The sequence below is a fragment of the Oncorhynchus masou genome, chromosome 24, assembly GCF_036934945.1.
Source record: "Oncorhynchus masou masou isolate Uvic2021 chromosome 24, UVic_Omas_1.1, whole genome shotgun sequence".
NCBI lineage: Eukaryota > Metazoa > Chordata > Actinopteri > Salmoniformes > Salmonidae > Oncorhynchus > Oncorhynchus masou.
This window is the reverse complement of record NC_088235.1, coordinates 25395227-25408679: the sequence shown is the minus strand read 5'-3', so window position 1 is coordinate 25408679 and position 13453 is coordinate 25395227. Positions and strand designations below refer to the sequence as shown.

The following is a 13453-nucleotide window of genomic DNA, read 5'->3' as shown; positions in this document are numbered from 1 at the left end:
CATGATGTGGTAGAACATGTTCAGCAGGTTCCTCTTCACCCAGAGAGAGAACTGTCTTATAACACTGTAACAACATGATGTGGTAGAACACATTCAGCAGGTTCCTCTTTACCTGGAGAGAGAGAACTGTCTTATAACACTGTAACAGCATGATGTGGTAGAACACGTTCAGCAGGTTCCTCTTCACCTGGAGAGAGAGAACTGTCTTATAACACTGTAACAACATGATGTGGTAGAACACGTTCAGCAGGTTCCTCTTCACCTGGAGAGAGAGAACTGTCTTATAACACTGTAACAGCATGATGTGATAGAACACGTTCAGAAGGTTCCTCTTCACCTGGAGAGAGAGAACTGTCTTATAACACTGAAACAACATGATGTGGTAGAACACGTTCAGCAGGTTCCTCTTCACCTGGAGAGAGAGAGAACTGTCTTATAACACTGTAACAGCATGATGTGGTAGAACACGTTCAGCAGGTTCATCTTCACCTGGAGAGAGAGAGAACTGTCTTATAACACTGTAACAACATGACGTAGTAGAACACGTTCAGCAGGTTCCTCTTCACCTGGTGAGAGAACTGTCTTATAACAATGTAACAACATGACATGGTAGAACACGTTCAGCAGGTTCCTCTTCACCTGGAGAGAGAGAGAACTGTCTTATAACACTGTAACAACATGATGTGGTAGAACACGTTCAGCAGGTTCCTATTCACCTGGAGAGAGAGAACTGTCTTACAACACTGTAACAACATGATGTGGTAGAACACGTTCAGCAGGTTCCTCTTCACCTGGAGAGAGAAAACTGTCTTATAACACTGTAACAACATGATGTGGTAGAACACGTTCAGCAGGTTCCTCTTCACCTGGAGAGAGAGAACTGTCTTATAACACTGTAACAACATGATGTGGTAGAACACATTCAGCAGGTTCCTCTTCACCTGGAGAGAGAGAGAACTGTCTTATAACACTGTAACAGCATGATGTGGTAGAACACGTTCAGCAGGTTCCTCTTCACCTGGAGAGAGAGAACTGTCTTATAACACTGTAACAACATGATGTGGTAGAACACGTTCAGCAGTTTCCTATTCACCTGGAGAGAGAGAACTGTCTTATAACACTGTAACAGAATGATGTGGTAGAACACGTTCAGCAGGTTCCTGTTCACCTGGAGAGAGAGAACTGTCTTATAACACTGTAACAACATAATGTGGTAGAACACATTCAGCAGGTTCCTCTTCACCTGGAGAGAGAGAACTGTCTTATAACACTGTAACAACATGATGTGGTAGAACACATTCAGCAGGTTCCTCTTCACCTGGAGAGGGAGAACTGTCTTATAACACTGTAACAACATGATGTGGTAGAACACGTTCAGCAGGTTCCTCTTCACCTGGAGAGAGAGAACTGTCTTATAACACTGTAACAACATGACGTGGTAGAACACGTTCAGCAGGTTCCTCTTCACCTGGAGAGAGAGAACTGTCTTATAACACTGTAACAACATGATGTGGTAGAACACGTTCAGCAGGTTCCTCTTCACCTGGAGAGAGAGAACTGTCTTATAACACTGTAACAACATGATGTGGTAGAACACATTCAGCAGGTTCCTCTTCACCTGGAGAGAGAGAACTGTCTTATAACACTGTAACAACATGATGTGGTAGAACACGTTCAGCAGGTTCCTCTTCACCTGGAGAGAGAGAACTGTCTTATAACACTGTAACAACATGATGTGGTAGAACACGTTCAGCAGGTTCCTCTTCACCTGGAGAGAGAGAACTGTCTTATAACACTGTAACAACATGACGTGGTAGAACACGTTCAGCAGGTTCCTCTTCACCTGGAGAGAGAGAACTGTCTTATAACACTGTAACAACATGATGTGGTAGAACACGTTCAGCAGGTTCCTCTTCAACTGGAGAGAGAGAACTGTCTTATAACACTGTAACAACATGATATGGTAGAACACATTCAGCAGGTTCCTATTCACCTGGAAAGAGAGAACTGTCTTATAACACTGTAACAACATGATGTGGTAGAACACGTTCAGCGAGGTTCCTCTTCACCTGGAGCGAGAGAACTGTCTTATAACACTGTAACAACATGATGTGGTAGAACACGTTCAGCAGGTTCCTCTTCACCTGGAGAGAGAGAGAACTGTCTTATAACACTGTAACATGATGTGGTAGAACACGTTCAGCAGGTTCCTCTTCACCTGGAGAGAGAGAGAACTGTCTTATAACACTGTAACAACATGATGTGGTAGAACACGTTCAGCAGGTTCCTCTTCACCTGGAGCGAGAGAACTGTCTTATAACACTGTAACAACATGATGTGGTAGAACATGTTCAGCAGGTTCCTCTTCACCCAGAGAGAGAACTGTCTTATAACACTGTAACAACATGATGTGGTAGAACACATTCAGCAGGTTCCTCTTTACCTGGAGAGAGAGAGAACTGTCTTATAACACTGTAACAGCATGATGTGGTAGAACACGTTCAGCAGGTTCCTCTTCACCTGGAGCGAGAGAACTGTCTTATAACACTGTAACAACATGATGTGGTAGAACACGTTCAGCAGGTTCCTCTTCACCTGGAGAGAGAGAACTGTCTTATAACACTGTAACAACAAGATGTGGTAGAACACGTTCAGCAGGTTCCTCTTCAACTTGGAGAGAGAACTGTCTTATAACACTGTAACAACATGATGTGGTAGAACACGTTCAGCAGGTTCCTCTTCACCTGGAGAGAGAACTGTCTTATAACACTGTAACAGCATGATGTGGTAGAACACGTTCAGCAGGTTCCTCTTCACCTGGAGAGAGAGAACTGTCTTATAACACTGTAACAACATGATGTGGTAGAACACGTTCAGCAGGTTCCTCTTCACCTGGAGAGAGAGAACTGTCTTATAACACTGTAACAACATGATGTGGTAGAACACGTTCAGCAGGTTCCTCTTCACCTGGAGAGAGAGAGAACTGTCTTATAACACTGTAACAGCATGATGTGGTAGAACACATTCAGCAGGTTCCTCTTCAGCTGGAGAGAGAGAACTGTCTTATAACACTGTAACAACATGATGTGGTAGAACACATTCAGCAGGTTCCTCTTCACCTGGAGAGAGAGAGAACTGTCTTATAACACTGTAACAACATGATGTGGTAGAACACGTTCAGCAGGTTCCTCTTCACCTAGAGAGAGAGAACTGTCTTATAACAATGTAACAACATGATGTGGTAGAACACGTTCAGCAGGTTCCTCTTCACCTGGAGAGAGAGAACTGTCTTATAACACTGTAACAACATGATGTGGTAGAACACATTCAGCAGGTTCCTCTTCACCTGGAGAGAGAGAACTGTCTTATAACACTGTAACAACATGATGTGGTAGAACACGTTCAGCAGGTTCCTCTTCACCTGGAGAGAGAACTGTCTTATAACACTGTAACAACATGATGTGGTAGAACACGTTCAGCAGGTTCCTCTTCACCTGGAGAGAGAGAACTGTCTTATAACACTGTAACAACATGACGTGGTAGAACACGTTCAGCAGGTTCCTCTTCACCTGGAGAGAGAGAGAACTGTCTTATAACACTGTAACAGCATGATGTGGTAGAACACGTTCAGCAGGTTCATCTTCACCTGGAGAGAGAGAGAACTGTCTTATAACACTGTAACAACATGACGTAGTAGAACACGTTCAGCATGTTCCTCTTCACCTGGTGAGAGAACTGTCTTATAACAATGTAACAACATGACATGGTAGAACACGTTCAGCAGGTTCCTCTTCACCTGGAGAGAGAGAAACTGTCTTATAACACTGTAACAACATGATGTGGTAGAACACGTTCAGCAGGTTCCTCTTCACCTGGAGAGAGAACTGTCTTATAACACTGTAACAACATGATGTGGTAGAACACATTCAGCAGGTTCTTCTTCACCTGGAGAGAGAGAACTGTCTTATAACACTGTAACAACATGATGTGGTAGAACACGTTCAGCAGGTTCCTCTTCACCTGGAGAGAGAGAACTGTCTTATAACACTGTAACAACATGATGTGGTAGAACACATTCAGCAGGTTCCTCTTCACCTGGAGAGAGAGAACTGTCTTATAACACTGTAACAGCATGATGTGGTAGAACACGTTCAGCAGGTTCCTCTTCACCTGGAGAGAGAGAACTGTCTTATAACACTGTAACAACATGATGTGGTAGAACACGTTCAGCAGGTTCCTATTCACCTGTAGAGAGAGAACTGTCTTACAACACTGTAACAACATGATGTGGTAGAACACGTTCAGCAGGTTCCTCTTCACCTGGAGAGAGAAAACTGTCTTATAACACTGTAACAACATGATGTGGTAGAACACGTTCAGCAGGTTCCTCTTCACCTGGAGAGAGAGAACTGTCTTATAACACTGTAACAACATGATGTGGTAGAACACATTCAGCAGGTTCCTCTTCACCTGGAGAGAGAGAGAACTGTCTTATAACACTGTAACAGCATGATGTGGTAGAACACGTTCAGCAGGTTCCTCTTCACCTGGAGAGAGAGAACTGTCTTATAACACTGTAACAACATGATGTGGTAGAACACGTTCAGCAGGTTCCTATTCACCTGGAGAGAGAGAACTGTCTTATAACACTGTAACAGAATGATGTGGTAGAACACGTTCAGCAGGTTCCTGTTCACCTGGAGAGAGAGAACTGTCTTATAACACTGTAACAACATAATGTGGTAGAACACATTCAGCAGGTTCCTCTTCACCTGGAGAGAGAGAACTGTCTTATAACACTGTAACAACATGATGTGGTAGAACACATTCAGCAGGTTCCTCTTCACCTGGAGAGGGAGAACTGTCTTATAACACTGTAACAACATGATGTGGTAGAACACGTTCAGCAGGTTCCTCTTCACCTGGAGAGAGAGAACTGTCTTATAACACTGTAACAACATGACGTGGTAGAACACGTTCAGCAGGTTCCTCTTCACCTGGAGAGAGAGAACTGTCTTATAACACTGTAACAACATGATGTGGTAGAACACGTTCAGCAGGTTCCTCTTCACCTGGAGAGAGAAACTGTCTTATAACACTGTAACAACATGATGTGGTAGAACACATTCAGCAGGTTCCTCTTCACCTGGAGAGAGAGAACTGTCTTATAACACTGTAACAACATGATGTGGTAGAACACGTTCAGCAGGTTCCTCTTCACCTGGAGAGAGAACTGTCTTATAACACTGTAACAACATGATGTGGTAGAACACATTCAGCAGGTTCTTCTTCACCTGGAGAGAGAGAACTGTCTTATAACACTGTAACAACATGATGTGGTAGAACACGTTCAGCAGGTTCCTCTTCACCTGGAGAGAGAGAACTGTCTTATAACACTGTAACAACATGATGTGGTAGAACACGTTCAGCAGGTTCCTCTTCACCTGGAGAGAGAGAACTGTCTTATAACACTGTAACAACATGATGTGGTAGAACACATTCAGCAGGTTCCTCTTCACCTGGAGAGAGAGAGAACTGTCTTATAACACTGTAACAGCATGATGTGGTAGAACACGTTCAGCAGGTTCCTCTTCACCTGGAGAGAGAGAACTGTCTTATAACACTGTAACAACATGATGTGGTAGAACACGTTCAGCAGGTTCCTATTCACCTGGAGAGAGAGAACTGTCTTACAACACTGTAACAACATGATGTGGTAGAACACGTTCAGCAGGTTCCTCTTCACCTGGAGAGAGAAAACTGTCTTATAACACTGTAACAACATGATGTGGTAGAACACGTTCAGCAGGTTCCTCTTCACCTGGAGAGAGAGAACTGTCTTATAACACTGTAACAACATGATGTGGTAGAACACATTCAGCAGGTTCCTCTTCACCTGGAGAGAGAGAGAACTGTCTTATAACACTGTAACAGCATGATGTGGTAGAACACGTTCAGCAGGTTCCTCTTCACCTGGAGAGAGAGAACTGTCTTATAACACTGTAACAACATGATGTGGTAGAACACGTTCAGCAGGTTCCTATTCACCTGGAGAGAGAGAACTGTCTTATAACACTGTAACAGAATGATGTGGTAGAACACGTTCAGCAGGTTCCTGTTCACCTGGAGAGAGAGAACTGTCTTATAACACTGTAACAATATAATGTGGTAGAACACATTCAGCAGGTTCCTCTTCACCTGGAGAGAGAGAACTGTCTTATAACACTGTAACAACATGATGTGGTAGAACACATTCAGCAGGTTCCTCTTCACCTGGAGAGGGAGAACTGTCTTATAACACTGTAACAACATGATGTGGTAGAACACGTTCAGCAGGTTCCTCTTCACCTGGAGAGAGAGAACTGTCTTATAACACTGTAACAACATGACGTGGTAGAACACGTTCAGCAGGTTCCTCTTCACCTGGAGAGAGAGAACTGTCTTATAACACTGTAACAACATGATGTGGTAGAACACGTTCAGCAGGTTCCTCTTCACCTGGAGAGAGAGAACTGTCTTATAACACTGTAACAACATGATGTGGTAGAACACATTCAGCAGGTTCCTCTTCACCTGGAGAGAGAGAACTGTCTTATAACACTGTAACAACATGATGTGGTAGAACACGTTCAGCAGGTTCCTCTTCACCTGGAGAGAGAGAACTGTCTTATAACACTGTAACAACATGATGTGGTAGAACACGTTCAGCAGGTTCCTCTTCACCTGGAGAGAGAGAACTGTCTTATAACACTGTAACAACATGACGTGGTAGAACACGTTCAGCAGGTTCCTCTTCACCTGGAGAGAGAGAACTGTCTTATAACACTGTAACAACATGATGTGGTAGAACACGTTCAGCAGGTTCCTCTTCAACTGGAGAGAGAGAACTGTCTTATAACACTGTAACAACATGATATGGTAGAACACATTCAGCAGGTTCCTATTCACCTGGAAAGAGAGAACTGTCTTATAACACTGTAACAACATGATGTGGTAGAACACGTTCAGCGAGGTTCCTCTTCACCTGGAGCGAGAGAACTGTCTTATAACACTGTAACAACATGATGTGGTAGAACACGTTCAGCAGGTTCCTCTTCACCTGGAGAGAGAGAGAACTGTCTTATAACACTGTAACATGATGTGGTAGAACACGTTCAGCAGGTTCCTCTTCACCTGGAGAGAGAGAACTGTCTTATAACACTGTAACAACATGATGTGGTAGAACACGTTCAGCAGGTTCCTCTTCACCTGGAGCGAGAGAACTGTCTTATAACACTGTAACAACATGATGTGGTAGAACATGTTCAGCAGGTTCCTCTTCACCCAGAGAGAGAACTGTCTTATAACACTGTAACAACATGATGTGGTAGAACACATTCAGCAGGTTCCTCTTTACCTGGAGAGAGAGAGACTGTCTTATAACACTGTAACAGCATGATGTGGTAGAACACGTTCAGCAGGTTCCTCTTCACCTGGAGCGAGAGAACTGTCTTATAACACTGTAACAACATGATGTGGTAGAACACGTTCAGCAGGTTCCTCTTCACCTGGAGAGAGAGAACTGTCTTATAACACTGTAACAACAAGATGTGGTAGAACACGTTCAGCAGGTTCCTCTTCAACTTGGAGAGAGAACTGTCTTATAACACTGTAACAACATGATGTGGTAGAACACGTTCAGCAGGTTCCTCTTCACCTGGAGAGAGAACTGTCTTATAACACTGTAACAGCATGATGTGGTAGAACACGTTCAGCAGGTTCCTCTTCACCTGGAGAGAGAGAACTGTCTTATAACACTGTAACAACATGATGTGGTAGAACACGTTCAGCAGGTTCCTCTTCACCTGGAGAGAGAGAACTGTCTTATAACACTGTAACAACATGATGTGGTAGAACACGTTCAGCAGGTTCCTCTTCACCTGGAGAGAGAGAGAACTGTCTTATAACACTGTAACAGCATGATGTGGTAGAACACATTCAGCAGGTTCCTCTTCAGCTGGAGAGAGAGAACTGTCTTATAACACTGTAACAACATGATGTGGTAGAACACATTCAGCAGGTTCCTCTTCACCTGGAGAGAGAGAACTGTCTTATAACACTGTAACAACATGATGTGGTAGAACACGTTCAGCAGGTTCCTCTTCACCTAGAGAGAGAGAACTGTCTTATAACAATGTAACAACATGATGTGGTAGAACACGTTCAGCAGGTTCCTCTTCACCTGGAGAGAGAGAACTGTCTTATAACACTGTAACAACATGATGTGGTAGAACACATTCAGCAGGTTCCTCTTCACCTGGAGAGAGAGAACTGTCTTATAACACTGTAACAACATGATGTGGTAGAACACGTTCAGCAGGTTCCTCTTCACCTGGAGAGAGAACTGTCTTATAACACTGTAACAACATGATGTGGTAGAACACGTTCAGCAGGTTCCTCTTCACCTGGAGAGAGAGAACTGTCTTATAACACTGTAACAACATGACGTGGTAGAACACGTTCAGCAGGTTCCTATTCACCTGGTGAGAGAACTGTCTTATAACAATGTAACAACATGACATGGTAGAACACGTTCAGCAGGTTCCTCTTCACCTGGAGAGAGAGAACTGTCTTATTACATTGTTACAACATGATGTGGTAGAACACGTTCAGCAGGTTCCTCTTCAACTGGAGAGAGAGAACTGTCTTATAACACTGTAACAACATGATATGGTAGAACACATTCAGCAGGTTCCTCTTCACCTGGAAAGAGAGAACTGTCTTATAACACTGTAACAACATGATGTGGTAGAACACGTTCAGCAGGTTCCTCTTCACCTGGAGCGAGAGAACTGTCTTATAACACTGTAACATGATGTGGTAGAACACGTTCAGCAGGTTCCTCTTCACCTGGAGAGAGAGAGAACTGTCTTATAACACTGTAACATGATGTGGTAGAACACGTTCAGCAGGTTCCTCTTCACCTGGAGAGAGAGAGAACTGTCTTATAACACTGTAACAACATGATGTGGTAGAACACGTTCAGCAGGTTCCTCTTCACCTGGAGCGAGAGAACTGTCTTATAACACTGTAACAACATGATGTGGTAGAACATGTTCAGCAGGTTCCTCTTCACCTAGAGAGAGAACTGTCTTATAACACTGTAACAACATGATGTGGTAGAACACATTCAGCAGGTTCCTCTTTACCTGGAGAGAGAGAGAACTGTCTTATAACACTGTAACAACATGATGTGGTAGAACACGTTCAGCAGGTTCCTCTTCACCTGGAGAGAGAGAACTGTCTTATAACACTGTAACAGCATGATGTGGTAGAACACGTTCAGCAGGTTCCTCTTCACCTGGAGAGAGAAAACTGTCTTATAACACTGTAACAGCATGATGTGGTAGAACACGTTCAGCAGATTCCTCTTCATCTGGAGAGAGAACTGTCTTATAACACTGTAACAACATGATGTGGTAGAACACGTTCAGCAGGTTCCTCTTCACCTGGAGAGAGAAAACTGTCTTATAACACTGTAACAGCATGATGTGGTAGAACACGTTCAGCAGGTTCCTCTTCACCTGGAGAGAGAGAACTGTCTTATAACACTGTAACAACATGATGTGGTAGAACACGTTCAGCAGGTTCCTCTTCACCTGGAGAGAGAGAACTGTCTTATAACACTGTAACAACATGATGTGGTAGAACACGTTCAGCAGGTTCCTCTTCACCTGGAGAGAGAGAACAGTCTTATAACACTGTAACAACATGATGTGGTAGAACACGTTCAGCAGGTTCCTCTTCACCTGGAGAGAGAGAACTGTCTTATAACACTGTAACAACATGATGTGGTAGGACACGTTCAGCAGGTTCCTCTTCACCTGGAGAGAGAGAACTGTCTTATAACACTGTAACAACATGATGTGGTAGAACACGTTCAGCAGGTTCCTCTTCACCTGGAGAGAGAACTGTCTTATAACACTGTAACAACATGATGTGGTAGAACACGTTCAGCAGGTTCCTCTTCACCTGGAGAGAGAGAACTGTCTTATAACACTGTAACAGCATGATGTGGTAGAACACATTCAGCAGGTTCCTCTTCAGCTGGAGAGAGAGAACTGTCTTATAACACTGTAACAACATGATGTGGTAGAACACGTTCAGCAGGTTCCTCTTCACCTGGAGAGAGAGAACTGTCTTATAACACTGTAACAACATGATGTGGTAGAACACATTCAGCAGGTTCCTCTTCACCTGGAGCGAGAGAACTGTCTTATAACACTGTAACAACATGATGTGGTAGAACACATTCATCAAGAAGGAACCCAGCTGACAATCTATTAAGCCTAATATTGACAGCGTCGTTATAACTGTTATGCTGCAGAGATAACGGAATCTTTTAAGTTGATCTCGGGGGTCTAGGGTGGGTTACTGTAAAGCACATTGATAACTATGTTTATGTAAAAGGGCTTTTTAAATTACGTTTGATTATTGATTGATTGATTTGAAAAATGATTGATTTGAAAATTCTTGTCCCACACCTCAGCGAAGGAGGGAAATGTTTTGTTGTGTATTACTCACCCGTGTGCGGATACTTTTGGCACGGTCAGCGTAGCTCAGCGTGTTGCGAGACTCCTCGAAGGCCAGGGAGGCGGGGCTAATGTGGGCTATCATCACTGTGCGACTGTTGCCTCCCAACGAGTCCTGTCAATCAAGCACATCAGAACAGGAAGTGAATGAATGCAAGTGGAATGGAGAATAATCCTTCTGAATGATGGAAAAGGACAACAAAAAGTACTGTACTGTATTGTTTTGTGTGGTGTGGCATGATGTGGTGTGATATGGTGTGTGGTGTAGTGTGGTATGGTGTGCTATGGTGTGGTCATTCATGATGAATGTTGTGTGGTGTGTTGTGGTATGGTACTAGTATAGTGTATTGTAATCATACAGCACGTCTTCGATAGGAAAGGGAAAAGTGGGAAACCTAGTCAGTTGTACAACTGAATGCATTCAACTGAAACGTGTCTTCCTCATTTAACCCAACCCTTCTGCATCAGAGAGGTGTGGGGGGCTGCCATAATCGACATCCACATCTTCGGCGCCCGGGGAACAGTAGATTTTCTGTCTTGCTTAGGGGCAGAACAACACATTTTGACCTTGTCAGCTCTGGGATTCGATCCAGGAACCTTTCGGTTACTGGCTCAACGCTCCAACCACTATGGGTACTGTACCTTCAGCAAGCGCGTCAGCTTGCTGTCCCTGAAGTTGACATATTTGTTACCATGTTTCTCACTCAGGGCGTTGATGCAGTTACCCAGAGCCAGGAGGGAGCGGTTGATGTGGGCCCCTTCTTTTAACCTCTGACCTCTGTTCTGTGTCTGGGAGAGAAAGCAGGTTTACTATCTGGTCTCATGTTTTTATTTAACCTTTATTTAACTAGGCTAGTCAGTTAATTAAGAACAAATTCTTATTTACAATGACGGCCAAACAATTGGGTTAACTGCTTTATTCGGGGGCAGAACGACAGATTTTTTACCTTGTCAGCTCATTCAATCGAGCAACCTTTCGGCTACTGGCCCATCGCTCTAACCACAACATGCCGCCCCACATGTTCCAGAGCATACATTGTGCTGATCACCGACTGAGCAGACTGACTGGTCAACGATTAATAGAGTGGTTATTTAGGATGCAAGGTGATTTGTAGATCAGTCAGTCTGTCTACAAAGTAGTAGACGGCCATTGTCTCGGTTTGATGAGTTACAGCCCAGGACAGATACTGCCTATGTTAACCAGCAGAGGGGGCTCTAACCCTCCTTTTCTTTCCTCTGTCTGCAGTTACATTGGAAGAGTTGCAAGTAAAACATCACTCAGCTTTTTTATAACCGCTTATGAGTTACTATGAACGCTGTCAATGTCACAACACATCATACATGTATTATAATGCATTATAAGGGATGTTATTACATAGGTGCTTTATAGAAAGTGTTACCAGCCTTGGACCAAAACACATCTCACTGACAGAAAACATCCCAGAGGTAGTGGAGCCCCCTCTGTTCTCCTATATCTTAAGAGACCGGTGGCCTATAGGCTATGATATACATCCATAGAAGAGCCTAGCTGGTTAAATGTTCTAAAAGTTTCCATGGTAAATACGTGTTCTCTCCATTCAGGCATGATTGCATGTTTTTGTCATGGTAGCGTACCAAATGGCACCGTATTCCCTGTATAGTACACTACTTTTGACCAGAGCCCTGGAAATTGGGTGGTATTTGGGACACATTCCATTGTGTTTATGAGGTCTGGCTGTTTTAATATGGACGCTAATCGAACAACATTCATCAAATCTAACTGCCTGTAGCTCAGGCCCTGAAGCAAGGATATGCATATTCTTGATACCACTTGAAAGGAAACACTTGGACATTTGTGGAAATGTGAAAGGAATGTAGGAAAATATAACACTTTAGATCTAGTAAAAGATAATACAAAGAAAAAACCAACCGATTATTTTTTGTTTGTACCATCATCTTTGAAATGCAAGAGAAAGTCCATAATGTGTCATTCCAGCCCAGGTGCAATTTAGATTTTGGCCACTAGATGGCAATAGTGTATGTGCAAAGTTCCCTACTGATCCAATGAACCATTATATTTCTGTTCAGAATTTTGTATCAAGACTGCCCAAACGCGCCTGATTTGTTTATTAATAACTTTTCAAGTTCAAAACTCAAACAATAGAATGGTATTATTTCACTGTCATAGCTACTGTAAATTGGACAGTGCAGTTAGATTAACAAGAATTTAAGATTTCTGCCCATATCAGATTTTTTGTGTTACTTACAACCTCATGCTAATCGCATTAGCCTACGTTAGCTCAACCGTCCCATGGGAGACCCACAGACCCTGAATAGGTTTTTAAGCACTTTGCCTAGAGTAGAACGACTACAGGGAACCACAGCAACGAATATGAGAAGAAAATCTTCAAAGTTCTCAGGAGAAATTCTAAGTAAACCAAATGTGAAAAGACTGGCAACGTTTTTATTTTATTTAACTAGGCAAGTCAGTTAAGAACAAATTCTTATTTTCAATGACGGCCTAGGAACAGTGGGTTAACTGCCTTGTTCAGGGGCAGAACGACAGATTTTGTACCTTGTCAGCTACGGGATTCAATACTGCAACCTTTCGGTTACTAGTCCAATGCTCTAACTGCTAGGCTACGCTGCCGCCCCAATGTTGGATAACTTTAGTACAGGCCCTATGATCCTCCAGGAACCAAGAGGATAACTTTAGTACAGGCCCTATGATCCTCCAGGAACGAAGAGGATAACTTTAGTACAGGCCCTGTGTTCCTCCAGGAACCAAGAGGATAATTTTAGTACAGGCCCTATGTTCCTCCAGGAACCAAGAGGATAACTTTAGTACAGGCCCTATGTTCCTCTAGGAACCAAGAGGATAACTTTAGTACAGGCCCTATGAT

At 43.3% G+C, this 13453-nt stretch overlaps 1 protein-coding gene across 1 annotated transcript in view; it reads right to left on the bottom strand.

The window, feature by feature from the left end:
* The window catches only part of LOC135511927 (kinesin-like protein KIF19), a 101056-nt gene that overhangs the window by 20762 nt on the left and 66841 nt on the right, over positions 1 to 13453 (bottom strand). Inside the window, exons 7-8 of the mRNA XM_064933449.1 lie at positions 11214 to 11360; positions 10564 to 10686 (exon numbers count right to left, since the gene is read on the bottom strand). Of these exons, the coding sequence (XP_064789521.1) occupies positions 10564 to 10686; positions 11214 to 11360 (270 nt within the window). The remainder of the gene's footprint in view (positions 1 to 10563; positions 10687 to 11213; positions 11361 to 13453) is intronic.